Raw genomic sequence first — 22,802 nt, 5'->3', positions numbered from 1 at the left:
TCACTTGTGGCCATAATCTCTCCTCTACTTTTATATCCAATTCTCGTAACTTAGAACAGTCTCTTCCATCTAGATATACTAAGGTTGGCAGTTGAGCAACAGCAATATACCTGTCAGCATTCTGAAAGAAAGTTTTTAAAATATGTATAAAAATTCTGAATAAAAACATTAGTTGATATCAGTAAACACTGTAAATGTTCTTATAGTGTAATTAACTTGGTTTAATATATAAAAAAATTATTTTTTCCATAATATTTGTAAAGCTATGCAAAAACATATTTTGTAATTTCTTAGGTTAGTGTCTCACTTTATCAAAGGTCATGGAAAAGGAAACCAAATTTACTCTAAAGAACTCCAACAAATCAAAAATTTCTCAAGTGCAGCATATTTGAGACAAAAATTCAAATAGGGAAAATGTATATACACACACACACACACACACACACACTTCCTCTATGAATATCTGTGATAAGATATGCACAGTGTGTTGTAAGCTGCACATTAGGTATCAATATGCCAACCTGCAATGCTACAAGTTGGTTATTTGGATTTTAAGCCTATCGACTGCCAGGGTCAGTAAAATCTTGAAGTTCCTCACCATTACTTGTGGTGTGCACAGATGGAATAACTAAGTGTACAGCATTTGATTGGTTGTTGTGCAGCCATGCAATTTAGAGGGAACAAGGCTCAGGGGTGTGACTTTCATGAGGTAAGTGTTGCTTAGTGGAGAAGCATGGGATATGATGACATAAACCTAATATAGGAATTCAAGTGTGAAAACAGACATTAAGAGCAGATATCTTAACAGCAATTGATGTGAAAAATAACCATAAAATTATCTAAATAGATTAAAAAAGATGTCCTGACAACAATAACAAAAAAACTGGCAAGCATGATATGTCTCAGCCATTTCATGAAATATGTGAAGAGAACATTCCTCTGAATAAAGGATGGAGAAGTAAAGAAATGCTCCAACCAGAAAGAGAAATATCAGTATAAAGATGCAAGTTGAGTGGGTTGTGAGTGGAATACCTAAGGCTATTTGGAATGATCAAACTATCATGGCATAAATATGTAGAGACAAAGGAAGAAACATAAGAAAAGAAATCAAAGATTGCAGGATATGTTCCATTAAACCAAAGCCTTTTAAAGGAGATGCATGCACACATGAATAAGAGGAACAAAGACTAACAGAGAACCAAGAGTCCCCAAAAGTCAGTGAACCCTTATGCTGGAAGAAAAAAAGTGCCTTGGACACCAAGATCATTACAGTGTACAGATGCAAGGGAGAGAATCAAGTCCACCCCTCACAGAAAATTCTCAGGAGGAAAAGTTACAGAGTGGGAGCCAAAACAGACTTAAAATGTGTGAAGAGCCAGCTCAGACATGATAAATACTGAAAACAAAATAAAGGTAACACTTGTTTTATCCTACCAAAATGGGTCCAAAAGGCCAATCCTGTGAAAGAGAGAGGATTGGAAGAAAAATAGGACACATTAGCTCAATATGAGTCTCAAGGCTTGTTAGCAAACAAAGGTACCTATGAATGGTAAGTCAGGAAACTAAGGAAACAAAAACTGCTGGAGAAAAGAGCAGCTTTAGTTCAAATTTAAAGAAATCTGAAATACCATAAAATGCCTAACCTGTATGAAAAGAGGTGAAGCAAAGGTCCTAGATATGAGATGGTGAAGATACCCAAAAGGAAAACAACCCTACAGAGGAGATCCCAAAAACAAAAGACCAGATCAAAACAGAGAGTGTAGGAAGAAACAGAAGCCAAAGTGGCAAATAAATAAGAAAAAGTATTCCCATCTAAACCACTGGGAATTTGATGATGAACCTCAGTGAGTAGAGGAAGGGTTGAGATAGAGCCAAAGAGTAAGGTAAAGAAGGTGAAAGAATCAGATAATTGAAAAGACAAAGACAAAGAAGAAAGAAGAGCACCTCATCAGACAAAAGGACATAAGATTACAGTTCAAGAAAAGAAAAAACCATAATCAGAAGCCATAGCATAAAAGACATATCCTTGTATCTCCAGAGTTTAGCAGTTGAGGTGTTCCTTATTTTGCACTGAGAAGTACAGTGTTTTACAATAAATAGCCTACTCAGATGTACTTTTGTATTATCTTTACTTTACAGATAATGTGCTTTATCTAAAGAACTCCATGTCATCACATAAAAAATATGAAAATAACTCAGGGCTATAATAATTTAAATATATTAACTTCAACAGGAAATAGTGATAAATAATTTTAATTGTTTTTATCAATACTCAAGTAATAGTTCTTGATGGCATATCTTATATTATCTTAAGATGCCTAAAGTCATTGTAACATTTACAACTGCTTCACTGTCTTTTGTAAACATATTGTATCACCTGGGTATTTAGCAGATGAGGTGCTCCTTATTTTACATTGAGAAGTACAATAATTTCCAATAAGTACACTGCTCAGATATACATTTTACTATCTTTAAAGATAACGTATTTCATCTAAAGAACTTTATGTCACCACATATGAGCTGTGAATATAACTAAGGACTATGTTAACATACATATGTCAATAGATAACAGCATCATATTCAAGTTTTTCAAACTTCAAATATATACACAGAAATTCACTCCCTTTACTTTTTCAATGTAGTTATTTCTATTAACACTAACATAATATTTTTTTTATCTTTCATGTTAAATTATATTTGAAATACATTTAGTCTTTCAAATAAAAAAACAGTTAAGTAACTCTGACTTACAATTTCTACACCATATATTCATACTTGGATATTGCACTCACTTTAAAGCAACAAAATAAGACCTTTCCACAGTATGCAAATTAATAATAATTCATATCTCATTTCACTGCAAAATTTAAAGTGCCATTAAAAATGCAGTAATGAAAGAGTCTTTAAAACAATGATTTTTTTAAAACTAACCACTTATATATTTAACATTTAAAACAAAATGCCTGAAAAAAGCATTACTCTTTGATTTTTAAACTTTGACAAAATAATTTTTCCCACAAAAGATTTGCTACAAAAACAAAATAAAAGCCTTCAGAAAAACTTAAATTCAAAAAAGCATACACAAAACTCTAGTACTTAGTACACAACAATTATACTTTTATGCTGAAAATTTAATGTAACTAAAGTATTGTCAGCCATGTTATCCAATGGGTATATTTTCACTTAAAATATTGATACTTTACTAATAATTTCTGATGATGTTTCTGGATGTAATTAGTAATGACATAACTCCACACTATATTGCAACTCATGTGCAAGTCATTTTCAAAGTGCACACAATGTTATGAATAACTTCTGAACATATATTGCATTATGCATAAAATTAGTTCTATAAATATAAAAGCTACATAATCATTACTAGATTTCACTTAACATGACTAGCAATTAAAGTTAGAATTATTAAAATAAAAATGAGCTAAGATTCATTATCCATCATTTCACTTTATTACAAATAGCACCTCTTAAGAGCTGGAATATTTTTAACTGATTGACTTTTGCTTAATCTCCAGACAATAAAACCTTTAGATGATTGCTGAAACTGTGAATGATGGCTAATAAATTAAAAGAAACAATGTGGAAGAAATAATTTTGCTTGTTAATATACAATTAACTTTTTTTTTTCTGATCAACTTTAGCATCACAATACTCGACACTTTCACTTCCATGTCACTCATATCCGAGTGACATGGTTTTACGGTAATGTAATACTCCACTGACGTATAACTAAATACACAATGTTGTTAAATCGATGTCACACAAATGTGATTCACAGTCATTTAAATTTGTAATGGACTATTTGAATCTGGTTCATAAGGCTTCTCCTTAAGCTTTTGTTATGGTTTAAAATAATGTTCAGGTAAAAAAATCATTTACTTATTTACCTAACAAATTTTTTTGTACCACAATTCAAAAGGTATTTATGTGTGTGAATATATATATAAATTGAATGAAAGAGAATGACAGAAATGTTCCATTTCAACACAAAATCATTTTGGCAACTAAAGTTACGAGCACAATGAGAACACTTGTTACTCAAAATACATTACAACATCGAAACACTAACTATCAAATGGGGATTTAAATTTAAATTTTATATAAGAAACCTATTTATGTTGGGGGAATCAACAATGGTCATGATACATTGTCTATTTGGTGAGTACAAAATATTCAAAAATTAAGTATCATAAATGCATGGAAATTCAAAAAGAAAAATAGTGATCCTCTAACATTATAAAAAAACAACATTATTGATACTATGGAAGCAAATTTAGTGAATTAATTATAGGAATGATTATACCAATTCAAGTTCTTCATTTTCATTAATCATGCTACTTGTGATTTAAGAGTATAAATGCAGTCAGAGATTACATCAATAAGAGTACTTATATAATAAACTATTAAAAAAATCTTGATAAATATTAAATAAAGATATTTACAGAGAGAGGATTGCCTGTCAGAAAGAGTTCTTTTAGCTGTGAGAACTGGTGCAAGAAACTTATGTCCTGAATCATGTTATCTTCACAGTTTAGCACTTTCAGCTGTGGTAAATTCAAGTTTGGTATGGAACGTAGATGATTTCCTGAAATGTCCAAGCTCTCCAACTCGCTTAAGAACTTTAAACCATCACTGTCAAGACTTCTAATGCCAAGGTTCGAGAGACTAGAAAATAATAGAAGATGCGTTTTAATTAAAATATTTTACTACTAATACATAGTTACATGATATAATTTAAAAAATCAATCTAGAACAGTTAATGTTTTCCCCTTTTTAATGCTTTCAAGACATTGTAATGATCCAAGAAGTATTCAACTAAAATTTCAACAGGAACAATCTCAGCTGTTGATTCTGAATGTTGATTAGATATTTTATTTATTTAATGTTGTTATTAATGAATTACAACCAAACTGGATCCCTGTTATAATCAGAGCTGATTAATTAATCAATATAAGTGATTACCTATGAGCATTAATTGTATCAATAAGTGTACAGTAAAATTATCACTTAGTGTTTCAGATATTTTTTCTTCTAGTTATCAAGGAATAGAAATTACAATAACTATTATAAAAATAATCAATTAATCAAAATTACTGTTCAATACTTTGTTGATTTTTGCATTGTTTTTTTAACTATTTCAACTACTCGAGTAATCAATATATTGCCATTACATTGGTTTCATTTCAAGTTAAGCAAAAAGCTACACAAAGGACTATCTGTGCTCTGTCCATTGCAGATACTAAAACCTGATCTTTAGCATTACATGTTTTTATCATTAACTGAAACCTGCTCAGCTTTGAGTCAGCATGATCTAGTAATTAGAGTGGTTACCTTGTAATTCAAGAGCCTTTGCTATGATTCCAGTTGCTACCAAATTTTCTGATCCTTTTAGATGCAGAAGCATTATATTTGTTTATTTTTGAGCTATGGTAAAGTTACTAAGGTTATCTGCTGCAGTCCTTAATTTTGCACTGTCAAATAGAGGGAAAGCAATTAACTTGCAGTACCCATTACAAATATGTAGATTTACTGATTCATTATGTTGTGTTATGTTTATAATTTATAATTACCTAACTGTATTCTTTAACACTGTATAAATTTACTGTTTCCACTTCTTCAATTTGTGTGTGTGTGAGCAAGTATATGTTTGTAACACCCCTCTTATTTTCATGAATTTGTGTTTTAGTGGAAGTTATAACAGGCATTAACAAATCTGGAATCCATAAATTTCTAGGGGCAAATGCTAACAAAACTCTATTCCTTATCCATTTAGTCACAACAACCTCTTAACAATGTGACAACTTATAAATATAAGTGTATTAACAGATTTGCAATAAGCAATGTTCAGTGAATTTATACTTACAAATCTTAATGCTATATCACTCACTCGATTAACCCTTTCACAATGGGCCAGGGTTCAAAGGCCATTTCATCGTGCTTGTTAACTTGCATTCAAAATTTTATTGTACTACTATTTTATAAACTTATATCAATAAGTATGTAATCAAATTGTATATTATAATTCAAACTATAATACTATGTACAAGTTAATTTCTTAATTTAAAAGTAACTATTAAAAGAACACATTTAAATACAGGTTTTAGTGAGTCATGTGATATATTGAAAAATTAGACATTTGTGATGTCAAAATGCTAAGTCTATAGTTTAGTACAAATTAGGAACTCAAATTATTAATATTATCAAGCTAGAATATAAAATTAGAGCCTCATACTTTTTTATTTTGCTGAGATATAGCTTATGTACTGAATCACATACATGGGCCCCATTCAACTCTTTCCAAATGGTCCCTTATACACACTTACTTCAGTATTTGACATGTGAATAACCAATCAACAGCTTAGAATGTTCCCAGAATAGTTTTTCCACCATTTTAATCTTTGAAAATGCAACAACGTTCCTTTGATCCAAGATTTCAATGAGGTAAGTGTTGCATTTAGTCTATTTGAGGTTTCATAATTTTTAAAATCTAAATAAATCTCAGTTACTAAGCTTAATAAATTATAGCAGAGTTCTATTGTATCAGTGTAGTTACTTATCATTTTATTATTATTACCCACTTCTCAAATTTTAAAAGGCTTAGCAATCTATGTCCAGCAGCAATGGAGTACAAAGGTCATAGTGAAAAGAGACAATTGTTTGCTTTATCTCTTGATTTATTGTTCCATATTTTAAGAAATATAAGCTTAATAATTTATTTGTAAATAGTAATACATATATATAATAATTGAAATGAGACTACATCACAAAATACTAGTCCACTAAAACACAGCAATGACAGGAAAGACTACAGGTCAGTTTTATATTACTGGATACTAACCCGAGTGCACATGCACCACATCAATGCAAGCTAATGTAATGTTAGGTAGCCATGACTGGAAGAGCAATATAATAAAAAATAATAAATATATAGTATTCATATATAGTAGTATGACATGTAATATAATTAGACTAAACATTTGTATTTTTGCATTATAATATGTAGTCATTCCAGCACATAAAAAGCATAATTTATATTTCCTAATTTTTTATGATGGACATGAGGTTGATCAAGTGACAGACTCCACATGGTTAAAGTATAGAAAATAACAAAATATATAAAGTTTTGCTTAAAACAAACACCTAAAATGTATTTAGGAGATTTTAGGGTTTCCATAAATAATATTTAAGATTTTGGGGATGAAGAATAATTTTTTAATCATAACAAGAAATCACTTTGCATTCAGACTAGTAATGAAATAGACTATTTTCACAAACAAATCTTTAGTAAAAATTTCATTAAAACATTTGATTTTTTACTTACAAAATACTTGTAACCTTTAGTAAAAGTGTATCAAATTTTGTGAAGAGAGACATGCTGCATCAATAGTTATTGTACAAATACTTAACATGTGCAAATGTGTAGATGAACTTGTGTATATTATACAGAGCTGTTGTGAAAGGGTTAAAGTAACAAATATGGCATTCTACATTGTATTAGGTTGAGGAATAATTTGTGAACATTTTTAAATAATTTCATTCAAGTATTACATGCAAGACTATACAATACTTCAATGCATGAACACATTACACCCAAAATATTTATTATAATACTTTATTTCATGTAATACCTAGGTATATAGTATGCATTGTTTTAAACAAAATTGCAAGAAATTAAATGCGAAAAGCAGATGGTGTCGAAAATGCTCGATTTTGTCCACTTGACATTCCATTTAATGAGCTGAAAATGAAAGCAAAAATTAAAGACATATGAAAATCAAACACACCATCTATTAGAGCAAAAAATTATCTATCAAATGACATGAAATATTTTGCGAAAGCGTTTCATTTATGAATATATATTTTTATCTTGAAAAAACGCTCATGAATTATTCCTCAACCCAATACTTTACACTGTATAAAATAACAATATAAAACATATTCTATGACTTATTATGTACAAATAAACTGTAGTTACAATATATTTTATACAAGAACTAAGAAAAAAAAATTTGCAGTAACTCCACTGACTGTTGAAAATAACTTGACTGAAAAGTTTATATATTTCCATTAAAAAATGTTCAGAGAACATAATTATATATTTCTGTACTTATCAATAAACAATAGGGAACACTTGCAGCTGCTATATGTGTGATCAAGTTTCAAGTTGAACTGGTCAACAAAATGTAACCATGATAGGAATTGACATTGAATTATATCATGCATAAAGTGCACACTGATCATAAACTTATACTGTCATACATTAAAATATAATTGCGATTTTATTCTATCATTATTATAATAATTTATTTTAATATACCTTAATGGATAATTTGTTGTCGTTTGCTTCCCAGTACTTTTATATAAAGATACAGGTGAAACTTGATTTTCAGCAGGCATGCTTCAATTTGTCAGCAAGAGTTACCCCCATTTTCTTTTTTGAGTTAGTTTTTCAAATCACACGGCTTAAATTTTGAAACATACATGATCTATGTGTTATTACTACTACCATAATGGGTTTAATATTATTTTAATATCTATGTTTGTTTCAGTTTACTATATATTTAGAAATGTATGTAACTCGTATTGTTAAATGTGTATTGCACAAGTTCTGCACATTCTCTAAGTTTGTATAAGATTCTCGAGAGTAAGAATCAATAATATATGTTTTATGAAAGCACTAGTGTATCTTCAAATATTGTTGGGCCAAATGAACTTTCAAGAATTTTGCCTAGAGTTTATGAATCAACACATCAAAAGACAGACACAGAATATCATTAGTTTGCAACAGTCAGTATAAGTCTTGGAAAACTACATAATTTGACTCAGAATATTAATAGATTTTGATCATTATAAACCATTCATCTTGAGAGAATTAGCTTCAGATGTTAGTACTCCTACAAGGGCCTTAGGTATCTTCTTTAGTAAAAAGTTAATTTGTAAGTAGTGTGAGGCCAGTCAAGAAAAGACTGCTAGCTAGCATTCCCATTAAGTGAAGTGTATTTGTGTATCAACTCAGAATTAATCTGCTTGTAGCAAACCTGAACTGTCAATGAAATATACAGTTCTAGGCCAGATAGAAGACTTGGCATAGTTTGTAAAACTCTTGTATATAAACCATTATTATAAGTTGTATTGTTGTTTGTATATTAAAATATACTCATACTATAAAGAATATTAAGGTATCAATCTTGTTGGCAAGTGTCCTATATTTGATATATATCAAAATTCAATTAACTGCCAAATTCAATTCAAATTTCCTGACTATTTGAAATTGTAACACCTAAATGCACATAATAAATCAAAGACTCATCCAGAATAACTTCTAATACATAATATTACTAACATATAAAAATAATAAGTCTGTGAAAAACATCATATGATATGGTCTTTGTCCCTATCATAATATAGCAGTGATCATGTGAATAGTGAGAAGCTTTACAAATAAAAATTAATGGGGATAGCTTCACTTATGGATAGCTCAATGGTAAAGAACTGGCCTTGTTCGCTATAAGTCCCAGTCTTTTGTCATTTTATTATAATACAGGGTGTTTGAAAAGTCACTGTGCAGTTTTGTCTGTTAATAAATATATAAGTGCACAGTGACTTACCGAACACCCTGTATAATAATACTAGTAATAAGTGCAGATGGGCTACTAGTATTTGCTAATTGTTTTATTGACAAGCCCATAAACCAGCTACATCAGATTAGTACAATGTTCCAAAAAGTAATCCAAGTATTGGTAGTGAGCACTGCTAGCCAGTTGTCTTTCCTCTAGTCAACAGAAGGCAAATATGAGTTGAACCTAAGACCCTACAGTCATGAGGCCATGCTAGCTCAAAGCAGAATAACTTCAAGTAAAAAAAGTAATAATAATTCTGATACCTGCATCATACAAAACAAATATACTTCTGATTCTTACTTACAAACGTTTTGCTCGATTTTGATCTCACTTTACTAACATTAGCTATCCTTTGTTGCCTAAATCACGTTTTATTTCATTTAACATGAGCCAGTATAACTGAAATTGTTCCATCACTATTAGCCATTTATGTAAAAAAAAAAAAAAGTATACCTAAAAAAAAAATATACATAGTACTCAGTAAAACAGAAACCCTACTACTAAGAACTTAAGGATAAAGTAATCACAAACAGAATTGGCAACATAAATCACAAACTATAAATTGTAAACAACAAAAATTCTAAAGTTTGTACGTAAGCAAAAGTAATAAAAGGAAAATTAACAGAGCAGTGTTCAGAGCCACTGGATGAACATTTAGGAGCTCAATATTAATGATATACTAAATGTAAAAAATACATGGTATGCCTATACACTACATGTAAAACACAATAATGTTGCACATATTTAGTATCCATAGCCTATTAACATACATGATGCTTTAATACCAAAAATACTTTAAAAGACTGCACATTATGTCTAACTTACTAATAGCATAAAAATCATTAATTTATTTGTTATACATATCACTTTAATTAAATTTGCATATTTTGCAGAGATGTTGTTAAATATATAAACTAAAAATAACAACATTCCATCATTAGTTACAAAAATAAGTGATTTCATCTAAATTAATTTTGGGATTAAATTTATTTATAACAGTGTACAGGAGATCATTCAGTGTAAAAATCAGTATTAATTATTTTTAATAAGTTAATTATTCCAAATATTTGGTAAAATACACAAAAATGTAACTTCAACAGAGACACTTCTCACACATCCAATCCAATAATCTCCTTCAATTAATTAATGTAATATTCTTAAATGTGTTTTCCATTTAGCAAGGACAAAAACAAATCTCACTTAAATCTTCATTAGTAAAAATTAATGAAAAGGTTTAATAACCCAGTCATTCATCAGATGTTAGCCTTACTTTATCATCCTCAAAAACTATATTCCCATCCTAATTATTGCTCATCTTTAACATGTTTAAAGAAATCCTTACTGTTAATCTTTACATTTTATGATTTCTTAATTTCCTGTTTGATTAACTTTCTTGATCTTCTACAATCCACAAAGCTCTCATCATAGTAATCAAGTTAAATCTCTTAAATTACTATCTGCCCATTATAATTTTAGTTATGAGGGACCATAAGGATCCAATGCCATGAAGTCTTATAAGTGTCACCAGTGTTGATATAACAAGTCTAAAGTAAAAACATAGTGTGGGATCACCTAGACGAGAGCCAAGTGCATAAAATTTATCTTGAAAAAAGTAAAAATATCAATTTGATTTTAAATTATTCCTGAACCAAGCTATTTTCTGTTATGTCAACAAAGTACTTAATTTTAAATAAATATTTAATCAATGGAGACTGAATTCGGTACATAGATTAACAGTATTAAGTTATACTTTTGTTGCTAAGCAACATGACATAAAAGTCATTATTAGAATGTAGTGTTACCAAAATCCACTGGCTTTTTTATATATTAACTTATTTATACCAATAATTATTTATTGATACTCCACATATTCATTTCATGAATGATTTTAATTTTGACTGGCTCACAAAGGAATTTACTAAGATTTGACTGCACCTTTCTGTCTCTGTTGGTCAAGCTTGATTTTACAAAACTTATTTATTTCAGTTAGCTATAAAATGTGAGGTTAAGGTATATTATGGTATGGTGGAGAGTGTTTAGAAAATACAGAAATCATCTTAGCAAACAATGTCACTAAACCATGATTACTGGACCTATGAATAGTAACATTTGGTACGGCAGTAACTGAGTTGACCACACTTGATCTTCAGGCTTTACCTGTATTCTGTTACTTGTGGAAACCATTTTAGTCACATTTAATCCGCGTCTTTCTCGCGATATATAATTATTTTTATAATTTATAAAACTCGTGTTTGCCTACCAACTTTCAATACTTTAGACTTAGAAGTACCAGCAGTAAATTGTTAGTTACCATTTACAGCAGAGACTGTACAGTGTTAACACTGTAACTTTTAAGTTCTACCAATGACCAGGTACTAACACTTTAACTTCTAAGTCTAACGCTACTGTTAGTGCTACCGCTAGGACACTAAAATCTGTTTCCGCACTTGAAAAATATATTAAGATTTCCACTTACTTTAGTTTCTTTACTTCAGAAAGCTTATTACAACCACTTCGATTTAAAATAAGACTTTCTGTTATCATATTGTGTGTAATTCAAATCTTTGATTCAATCTATAAATTGCACACATAAATTCAATAAAAAATATCCCGCGTCAATTCCCAATTGGTGAAAATGTAAAGGTTGCCGTGAAGCCCTCTATATTAATATTATTTGATGCCTTATTGAAGAATTAAATTACAGAGCAATAGATATAGCCTGTCTGCACTTTATTTATCGCTGGGAATTGAACATCCAAAGTTGACAAACATATTACTAGGAAATTGCTCCCTTTCAAATTCTGCATAATGTTTTCGTCTCGATCTCATTTGCCTTTTTTGTATGTATAAGGCTCTTAATCACTGATTATGGCCGATAGGTAGCTTAGGCGGTTAATTCCTGCTGGATGACTATAAAGCAGGGGTGGGCAACTCCATGACCATTGGATAGCACAATTGTGGCTAGCTTTAGTTTAGGAATCAACTTTTTCCATCATTTATTCTTTTATCGCAAATTTAGCGATCAGCTACTGCACTGCCCCACGTCATCGCTAATGTTGCGCGCTTCATCACTGCCGCAGACCCCTTCCATTTTGTAACGCCAGTATGGTTTAGATGTTTGTTATCGAGTTTGCATTGTTTTGCATGCTTGCAAACATGTTTTTAGTGTGCAGCTTTCAAGTGTTTAAATATATTTTGTTTGTAATCCCATAATATGGATAAGTGGATAATTCGAAAACGAATGATGATGGTGAACACTCAGAACATTAAGACAATTTAATTGGTTCTGGCATTACTGCCGAAAAGAGAATGATGCGTGACTAGAAAAACGTAACACGAAACTTTAATGAAAGTTGGGGGTTGAAATTTGCAGTGATTGAAGCAAATAGTAAACCGGTGTGTCTTTTGCGTAACAAAGTTTTTTAGGAATAATAAAGTATACAATCTTAGGCAACACTTTAACAATTTTCATTACGAATTTGATGTAAAATTTCCAGTTTATAGCAAAAATCGTATGACTGAAATTAGCCGTCTGAAAACACAACTTCATGAACAACATGGAAACCAAAAAGATTTTTATCATCGATAGAACTATTTGCGTTAGCTAGCTATAAAGTAGCTTGGATTCTAGCTCAAAAAAGAAATCATTTTCTGCTGCTGAACTAATAAAAGAAATATTGATTGTGGTCATTGAAATAAAAAATGATATTCTTCAAAAGATAAATAATTTGCAATTAAATTGAAGAACAATTGTCTGCAGAATGCTAAAGTTAGCGAAAGACATAGAAAATCAGTTGCTTGAACAACTAAAAGACTTGTATTTTTATTTAGCACTAGATGAGTCAATAGATGTTAGTGACACTGCACAGTTGATATTTGGGTTCGATATGTAACTTCAGATCTTCAAGTAAGGGAAGAAATGCTTGGCCTTTGTGGATTACGAGATCGAACATGTGGAAAAATATCTTTGAAAAATTTCTTGAAATGTCAAAAAAATTCAACCTGGATTTTAAAAACTGGTTTCTGTCACAACAGACGGTGCTCCCGCCATGACTTGGGTGAAATTTGGATTTGTTTCTCTTTTGAAACAGCATTTGATTAAAAATAATGTGAACTCCATGGTGGCATCTTCCATCGCATTTTGCATCAGGAAAATTTATGTGCTCAGATATTTAAAAGTGATGAATTGAAAAATTTGATGAACATTGTTGTAAAAATTGTGAATTATATTAAAAGTCGAAGCTTTCTCATCCATCGACAGTTTTGTTGAGTCTTTGAAGAAAAGTAATGAATGTACTTTCGATGAACTTGCTGATTTTGCAAGTGTAAGGTGGTTAAATAGAGGAAAAGTCTTGGAATGATTTACTTCCTTATTTGGCCTGGCATGGCCAAGCGCGTAAGGCGTGCGACTCGTAATTCGAGGGTCGCGGGTTCGCGCCCGCGTCGCGCTAAACATGCTCGCCCTCCCAGCCGTGGGGGTGTATAATGTGACGGTCAATCCCACTATTTGTTGGTAAAAGAGTAGCCCAAGAGTTGGCGGTGGGTGGTGATGACTAGCTGCCTTACCTCTAGTCTTACACTGCTAAATTAGGGACGGCTAGCACAGATAGCCCTCGAGTAGCTTTGTGCGAAATTCCAAAACAAACAAACTTCCTTATTCCCCCCTCAAAAAAAAGAGTATCTTGTTGAAAAAGGTAAGATTTAAAATTTTCCTGAAATTGAAACTTTGTCTTGATAATATGATTTGCACTCTCTGTGCGACGTGATGGCTCACTTGAATAATTTGAATACGAAGTTTCAGGGAAGAGGTAAAATAATAAGCGAGCGATCACAGTCTATTCATGAATTTCAATTAAACTAAACTTCCTTGTGAAACAATTACAAAAGAATGATTTGCCATCTTGTGCAAAATTTAATAGTTTTCTGGAAAATAATAAAAACCATTATTTCTCTGATGCTAAAGATGATCTCTATGTAAACTGGATAAAAAATCTATCTCAAAAATTTGAATCATGTTTCTCCAAATTTAAGATTTTCAAATTGATATTTGAAATTTTGCATGATCCATTTCAATTTGACTTAGGAAATTTTAGTCCGGAAATTTCATCTATTTTTTTTTTGACAAGTGTGTATTTCAAGACGAAATGCTGACCCTGCAAAGTGTCGAACACATGAAAGTTAAACAAAAATGTTGTATCAGAGAGATATGGCTTCCTTTTCTGATAAATGAGAGTCTTCCAAATTTAAAGATAGTAATTTCAAAATTATTTTCCATGTTTGGATTCACATGGATGTGTGAGTTAATATTTTCTATGCTAGATTTTCTCAAGTCTAGATACAGATCTCAGCTTACTGACATAAATTTAGGGGCAGAGCTAAGATACTCATTGAGCGTAGATATTAAGCCAAATCTCACGGAACTTGTTGATGAAAACCCCATTAATTTACATGTTGAGGGTTAATTGAAATGCAATTATTTTGATTAAACTAACATCTTTTAATTATTTTTAATAGTGTGACCAACGTTGTTTTCATTAGTCACAGTTATGGCCACTATGAAATATAAGTTGCTCACCCTTGCTTTAAAGCCTTATAAATGTAATCTACGCTGTTCCTAGTACCGCATTTTGGGGTGAATTCGAACGTTTTGACCTAAACAAATTCAACTTATTCCACATGCACATCATCAATAGCAAAGAATAAAATAATATTTTCCAAGCGGCTATTTAATTGAATTTATATACACATATGTATGTATTTGCTAAATATTTTCTGAACTAATCCCATTAAAGTTGGACACCTATAATTTCTTATTCGCTGGCAGAATGCCTATTGCTATCGGACCGATTCGGACGAAAGAAGGCTTTTTAAAAATGGGCAACACTAACAAACTAAAAGGCAAATAATTAGGCCAAACCTGAAATATATGTAACTTAATAATAGATCAATACTTCACCTATATTTCCAATCGCACAAGTTCTGCAAGGATTATTTGTGTAATTACAGTTTGTGGCCATACTCAGTCTAGTTTTCCATTAAGTGCTCCCTCGGTAAGTTTTCAAATTTACAGTGCTAAACTAAGGGGCTTGATTCACCTTGATGGACATAGCTCATAGCTCTATGTGACTTTGCTATAAGAAAACACACAAAACACATTTTTCATTTAGTAAAGGGTTATTAAACATTGAAATATCTAATGTTAAACAAACTGAAAGACAAATAATTGTGGCACAGGAAAAACGAATATGATATATATAATGGGTCTATGTTTCCATCAATCAAAGGCTTTTCATTTACCTTTTAAAATATTTAAGGTTTACAAACAAAAAGGCAAATAAATGTGACGAAAAGAATGTAGAACTTATATGATGAGCTAGTTCTTGATCTAAAAGCTATAGTTCCACATAATAGTAATACAAGGATCGTGTGTATAATTGAAGTTCGTGATCATACCACACTTAACTATTACATCGATTTGCTACTTCAATGTCAAATTGTCGAACTTCAAGTTTTAGTTGCTGTCTCTTCATTGTATTTAAACAATCTGGTCAAAATCTAAAAGTGCCTTGAAACCCTATTTGTGATACAAAAATATGTTGGCTTCAATGTCTTAATCCTGAGAAAGAAAACCTCAAGGTCATTATTATTATATGGCAAAGAAGAGTTTCTTGGAATTCCCGTCAAGTTGGATCAGCACCTAGCCTCCTTTTTCAAAATCTCTTATTGATTACTAACTTTATTTTGCTTCTATTTTTGTATTCAATATGTTCCTGACTGTATTTTCTATTTATTCTTCATCAGTTTACTCCTGAGCTATGTCACTGCTTCCCTCTCCTGAATATATTCTCCCTGGTTTTTTTTGTGTTGTTTTTTTTTTGCAAAACCTAATACAAACTGCACATATCTCAGATATGTATAAATACAATATCGACATCTCCGGCATTTTGATGTGCTTGATTTCCTGTACCAAAGTTGACATTCTTTACTGTAATAGGGGTCTTGTATTGGAGACATACACTGCTAGCCAAAATCTTAAGGCCAATGAACATAAAGAAAAAATATGCATTTTGTGTTGTTAGACTAAACCACGTAATTGAGTAGAGCTTCGAAAGATGAAAATAAGAAAATGGAAAATAAAAATAAAAAACTTATTAGCATTTAGTAGGGAAAATGTGAACACTATGAAATTAGCCTAAATACTAGCTGGTCAAAAGTTTAAGACCGTACTGAAACGAAGCGTTAATCGATAAACACGTAACGAAATTTAGTCATTTGTGTTCAAGCATTAGCGTTGTCAATATCTCCCACTGATATGTTCTATGTTACATTGGGTAAAAACGTGACAAAGGCTAAAAAGTTGACAGAGTTTAAACGTGGCAGAATTGTTGAGCTGCAAAAGCAAGGTTTCTCTCAACGTGCAGTCGCTGGTGAGATTGGGCATACTAAAACTGCTGTTGCAAATTTCTTAAAAGACCCTGAGGATTACGGAAAGAGAATTTCAAGTGGTCCGCCAAAGAAAATTTCGTCGGGGTTGAGCAGGAAGATTCGACGGGTTGTCCAGCAAGACACCAGCCGATCGTCGAACCAGAATAAGGCCATTACGGACGCAGAATGCAGCTCAAGAACAATAAGACGGCATCTGCGAGAGAAAGGCTTTAAAAACCGTAAACGTCTCAAAGGTCACGCCTCCTTCCACACAACGAAAGAGCTTGGTTAAACTTTGCTGAGAAGTATCAAACATGGGACGTAGAAAAGTGGAAGAAGATTTTGTTCACTGATGAGAAAAATTTAACCTGTATGGTCTAGATGGCTTCCAACGTTACTGGCACGATAAGGATATCCCACTAGAGACATTTGCTAGTGGAGGAGGTTCCATCATGATCTGGGATGCTTTTTCCTTCCATGGAACAATGGAGCTTCAGGTTATACAGGGGCGTCAAACAGCAGCGAGTTACACTGGAATGTTGGAGAGAGCATCCTTATTGACTGAAAACCCTCGCTTGTGTGGAAATGACTGGATCTTTCAGCAGGACAACGCTGCAATCCACAATGCCTGCAGGACAAAGGACTTTTTCATGGCAAATAATGTGATTCTTTTGGACCATCCAGTGCGTTCGCCTGAACTGAATCAAATTGAAAATGTTTGGGGCTGGTTAACAAGGGAAGTCTATAGAAATGGACGTCAATTCAAAACAGTGCCTGACCTTCGAGAAGCCATCTTCACCACTTGCAATAACATTCCAGCCAGCCTTCTGCAAACGCTTATATCGACTATGCCAAAACAATAGTTTTGAAGTTATTCGCAATGACGGCCCTGCAACTCACTACTGAGACCTCTTGTTGGGCATTTCCTACCCTGTCTAGGGCTTATTTTTGGTGTAGTCTCAAACTTTTGACCAGCTAGTATTTAAGATAATTTCATAGTGTTCACATTTTCCCTATTAAATTCTGAAAAAGTATTTTATTTTAATTTCCCTTTTCTTATTTTAATCTTTCGAAGGTCTACTCAAATAAGTGATAGAGTCTAACAACGCAAAATGCATATTTTTTCTTTATGTTCATTGGCCTTAAAATGTTGGCAAGCAGTGTATCATGGGATATCGTCCCACATTTTTAAATATAAAACTTCGTGTTTTCTCTTGAATTTCAGGAGTTGGGAAAATACGTCTTTTGGAATGGAAGGATATATTTTTCATTCATTGTTTATTTATATAGAATTTGCCTCCATGATATTTGCATTGGATGACTAAATGAAATGATAAATGGGTTATGTTAAGTGTGTGAAATTTGAAGTTAGAAATACAAATGAAATTTCCCCTTGCTTTACTTTCCAGTCATGTGGATAGAAAGATGACTGCTCACATTTTTTGTAAGCAAGACATAATTGCCCTGAAAACGTCTTTATATGTAAGACAAGATGAACGAACCAATCTTCAAAACGAACATTATCAAATCATCCATTCTTAATGCAACTGAATTGACCCATTCAAACTCTCTGGTTATCCAGTTATCATACAGGTGCTTTGCATTGTATGTAAGATAATAAATAATGTAGCATTTCCTGCTACAGCAAGTATCAATGAAATAAATGAGTTGTATGTGTTTAGAATTATTTTAAGATAGCTAGATCCTCCTTAGGCCATAATTTGTTTTCACCAGGGGTCATCATAGTTTATGGTATCGTTTGCTGATACTCCATTCAGCACATTATTGAGATCACTGGAGTGGGAGTTTATAGTTTAAAGACCCACCACTGATTCCTCGAATCAAACAACCTCCTCTCGCCCACCCAGTGTGGGTTCCAAAAATAGCACTCTACCATGGACCACTTGATTCGACTTGAAATGTCGATCACAGAAGCCTTTCTCAAGTGACAACATCTTGTGTCAGTATTCTTTGATCTTGAGAAGGCTTACGATGCTACGTGGAGGTATGGCATTTTGCCAGACCTCATTTCTTATGGGTTGTGTAGCCATTTGTCCATTTTTATGAAAAATGTTTAATGAGCAGAGATTCCAAGTTCATGTGGGTTCGACACTTTTCCGTTCTTTCCTTCAGGAACTTGGAGTCCTTCAGGGCTGTATCTTGCATGTCACACTTTGAAGTAGAAAGATTAATGCCATCACTGGACAACTCCCCACTACCATTGCAAATGGGCTCTATATCGACGACTTTCACATCTCGTGTCAGTCGTTGAACATGAGATTTATTGAGTGGCAGCTACAGACTGATCTCAATCGTTTACTGAAGTGTTCCACAGCAAATTGTTTTAACTTTTCTCTCTCTAAAACCATTTGCATGCACTTTTGCCGTATACAGGGTATTCACCACGATCGTGAACTCCGCGTTGTTGAAATTGTGCTTCCCGTGGTTCCTGAGGCAAAGTTCTTGGGGCTTATCTTTGAACATAAGTTGACCTTTATACCATACATCATACAGTTACGTTTCAATTGTACAAGAGCATTGAACATCCTCCGTTTCCTCTCTTCCACCTCTTGAGGAGCAGATCAATGTTCTATGCTAAAGATATATGGTGCCCAAATTTGAACAAAACTGTTCAAATTATGGGTCTCTGGTCTATGGCTCTGCCACGACTTCGGCCTTGAAGATGCTGGACCCCATTCATCATCAGGAGCTCTCCGCACTTCTCCAGTTTAGAGTTTGTGCACAACATTTCATTAACCTGCTCTACACCTCTGCTATTTACAACTGTCTTTACTGTATGCTTTAAAACACCAATCCTTATCACAGCATCCCACCTGGGTTGTGTTTTTCTTCCTTGGTGGGCTATCCTGTTTCAAAACAGATGATTTGTCATTGTTTCTTTTGGTCTTCGTATCCAGGTGCAGTGAGTTGAATTGGGTCTACCCTTGAATAATCTTGCTGTATTCACTGGTCAGCCCATCCCACCATGGCTTATTACAACCCCCAAATGTGACCTTTCTTTAATTCATCTGAGAAAAGCAGATTGTCCCGATCGGAAGTACCATTTGTTATTTGCTGAACATCTTTTGAATCATTCCTCCATTCCTATTTATACAGATGGTTCGAAATGAGGTTACTCTGTGGGCTCTGCCATGGTTTGTTGTGGTTCAGTGGTTGTGCACAGAATTTCCTCAACAGATTCTGTGTTCACTGCTAAATTGTACGCCATTTATCTTGGCCTGAATCACATAGAAGCTAAGTAGTTCTCAAATTGCACTATTTATACTGAGTCGCTTAGTTTTCTACTGCCCCTGGAATCGCTTCAAGTTCGTTTTCACCTTGTTCTCGCCCTGTTATGGTCCTGTAGTCAAGATTCGGCTCCGTGCCAGTTGGTAGTCAACTTGGAGTGAGCAACGTGAAAACAAGTTTTTCCAAATAAAACCCTCTATTGGATTTTGGACGTCTTGTTTCCATGAGGATTGGAAGAAAGATGTTATCCTAACTAAACTATGCATTTGTCACAGTTTTTAACTCATCATTCTCTTTTATCTGGGACTGATGCACCAATGTCACAATCGCCCACATTTTTCTGTCGTGCCGTCATTACGACTTTGAAAGACGGCGCCATTTTAAACATGTTTTTCCACAGGTTTACCCTTTTCGCTGGACATCTTACACATTTTTTTTGAGGACCATTGGTCTTTTTAATGCTATTTAAGTTTTTAAACAAAAAATAGACTTTATTTTGTTTTAACATGATTCCTTTTTACAAATTTTAACAATTATACTTTATTTTTATCAATTGTTTGGCGCAGATAGCCTCGTTGCTTTACACCATAAAACACCAACCAACCTTTCACTACATGTTCAAGTTTAATATTTTTGTTAAAGTATTTTAGGTAGACACTTGTCATTCCATTTAATGCTTATAAGTTTGTTATTAAATGTCTTTATATGAATTCCTCTGTAGTCCAGGTATGCGTTGAAAAATATTCTAAGATCTATCGAAGTCAACAGAACCAGCAATTAATGCAAATTATTAGCCTTTTAAGAGTTGCCCTTGATCTTTAAGATACCTATAATAGGGTGCGACTTCCTCTCCTTGCTGACATACTGTTATTTCTATCATTTCTTCTTCTTTCAAACACTCTTTAAATGGCCGCTGTTCCTACACTTCTCGGCGTATTGACTTCAAACTGTACCTTTGTCTAATACATCCAGATTACCTGGTTTTTTATACTTGGTTCTTTTTAAGGATTTTATGGGGGATAAAAAAATCAAACAAACCAAGAATATATACGTTGAGCTACCTTGCGGTCATATTTACAACAGAAAAGATTAAAATTGACGCAAGTATATATTTTTGGTACATATTCAACACATTGACATAAAAAAGTTCGATTTGCCCATTTTTAATCTTTTTAGACGGATTAGAGCTCAAAGAAAAAGTATAATTTTGGAAATTTTGACCAATTAATCGGCTATATTTGACCATTTTACGTAGAATTTGGTATAAAGATACTTTTCCACAAGTCCACACATTGTTAAATAAAAATAATGAACTTAATTATTTTTAGTTGTTATACAGGTGTCAAAATGCAAAAAAAACAACAACATTATTTTAGGACTTTTTTTCGACAATTACTCCATCGCATTTTGTTCATAAACATAGAGACAATATTATAATGCATCTATTTTATACAACTTTTCAGTGAGTACAATTTGTGGTTTTCATGGACTATTCATGTGTATGCCAACCAACTTATATGGGATTTGATTCTCAGATAACTTCTTTCAGGTCTAGAGCAGTGATATAGAATTTAATTTCCAGGTATATTCTTAGTTTCTGATCCATGTAAGTAACTTTCCTTAATCACAAGTTAATACCGATTACAACAGACATTAGGTGAGCATTCATGTACAGTTTTGGCCAAAATGGTTGCATACTGTTCTTTATTGATGTTGTTGTCTACATGCATAGAGTAGTCGTTGAAAAAATGCCTAAGGAGTAACAGACAAGGTAGTGTATTATCGGACAATGACGTACAATTTGTTATTCTGGTCTGTATAAGTTGGTTTAAGCATTTGTTCGCTAAAACACAGATGCACACCTGTTTTGTTTTTATGAAGGGTGTGTTTTTTTTTCGGGCAACTTATCTGTACTTGGTGCAGTCATGCCTTGCCACTTGCCAGAAGTTACAGGGTATCAAATTGTTCGACCGTCAAGAAATGGTATATGAAGCAAGTAAACATGTCCAAAATAGTAGGGCATCATTATTTTACTGTATCCAGAATCCTGGAAATATCGTCGCTCTGAAACAAAAAAGATGTTCCCGAAAAGTCTACTGATAGATGCCAAAAATATACTGTCTGACAGGAACATATTTTAATCAGGTTTACATGTTGCAGTCGAAAGAAGTTTTGTAACACCTTACAACAGAAAGAACATAAACACGTTCATTCTAGAGTATCCAGAAAAATGAGGAATAGCTTGTTAAAGCTGATGGTAAGATTAGATTTCGTCGTTTGCCTGGAGAACAAATGAGGGAAGACAGTCTTTCCCACATGGAACGCGCAGGAGACGGTGCAGTAAATGACTGGCAAACTATTCACTGTGGTGGAAAACTGCTCTTCATATCTTCCAGGGAAACGTCAATGTCGCATCCTATAAACATCACATGGAGATGACATTTCTACCATATTCTAGGGAAAGACTAAACAATAACTTTGTGTTATAGTAGG

The 22,802-nt window shown here is 32.7% G+C and overlaps 1 protein-coding gene across 2 annotated transcripts in view; it reads right to left on the bottom strand.

The window, feature by feature from the left end:
- LOC143238407 (leucine-rich repeat and WD repeat-containing protein 1-like) overlaps positions 1-12,279 on the bottom strand; it is a 41,977-nt gene extending 29,698 nt beyond the window's left edge. Inside the window, exons 1-3 of one of the 2 annotated variants that reach the window (XM_076478578.1) lie at positions 12,112-12,279; positions 4,458-4,680; positions 5-121 (exon numbers count right to left, since the gene is read on the bottom strand). In XM_076478578.1, coding sequence (XP_076334693.1) covers positions 5-121; positions 4,458-4,680; positions 12,112-12,179 — 408 coding nt within the window. In that variant the 5' untranslated portion in view covers positions 12,180-12,279. Of the gene's footprint in view, positions 1-4; positions 122-4,457; positions 4,681-11,792; positions 12,013-12,111 lie in introns of those variants that run through there. The other variant, XM_076478579.1, reaches the window with a different exon arrangement.
- Positions 12,280-22,802: the final 10,523 nt, after the last annotated feature.

The sequence above is a fragment of the Tachypleus tridentatus genome, chromosome 13 (assembly GCF_004210375.1).
Source record: "Tachypleus tridentatus isolate NWPU-2018 chromosome 13, ASM421037v1, whole genome shotgun sequence".
NCBI classification, from domain to species: domain Eukaryota; kingdom Metazoa; phylum Arthropoda; class Merostomata; order Xiphosura; family Limulidae; genus Tachypleus; species Tachypleus tridentatus.
Note: the sequence above shows the minus strand (reverse complement) of the source record. Positions and strands in the feature narration are given on the sequence as shown.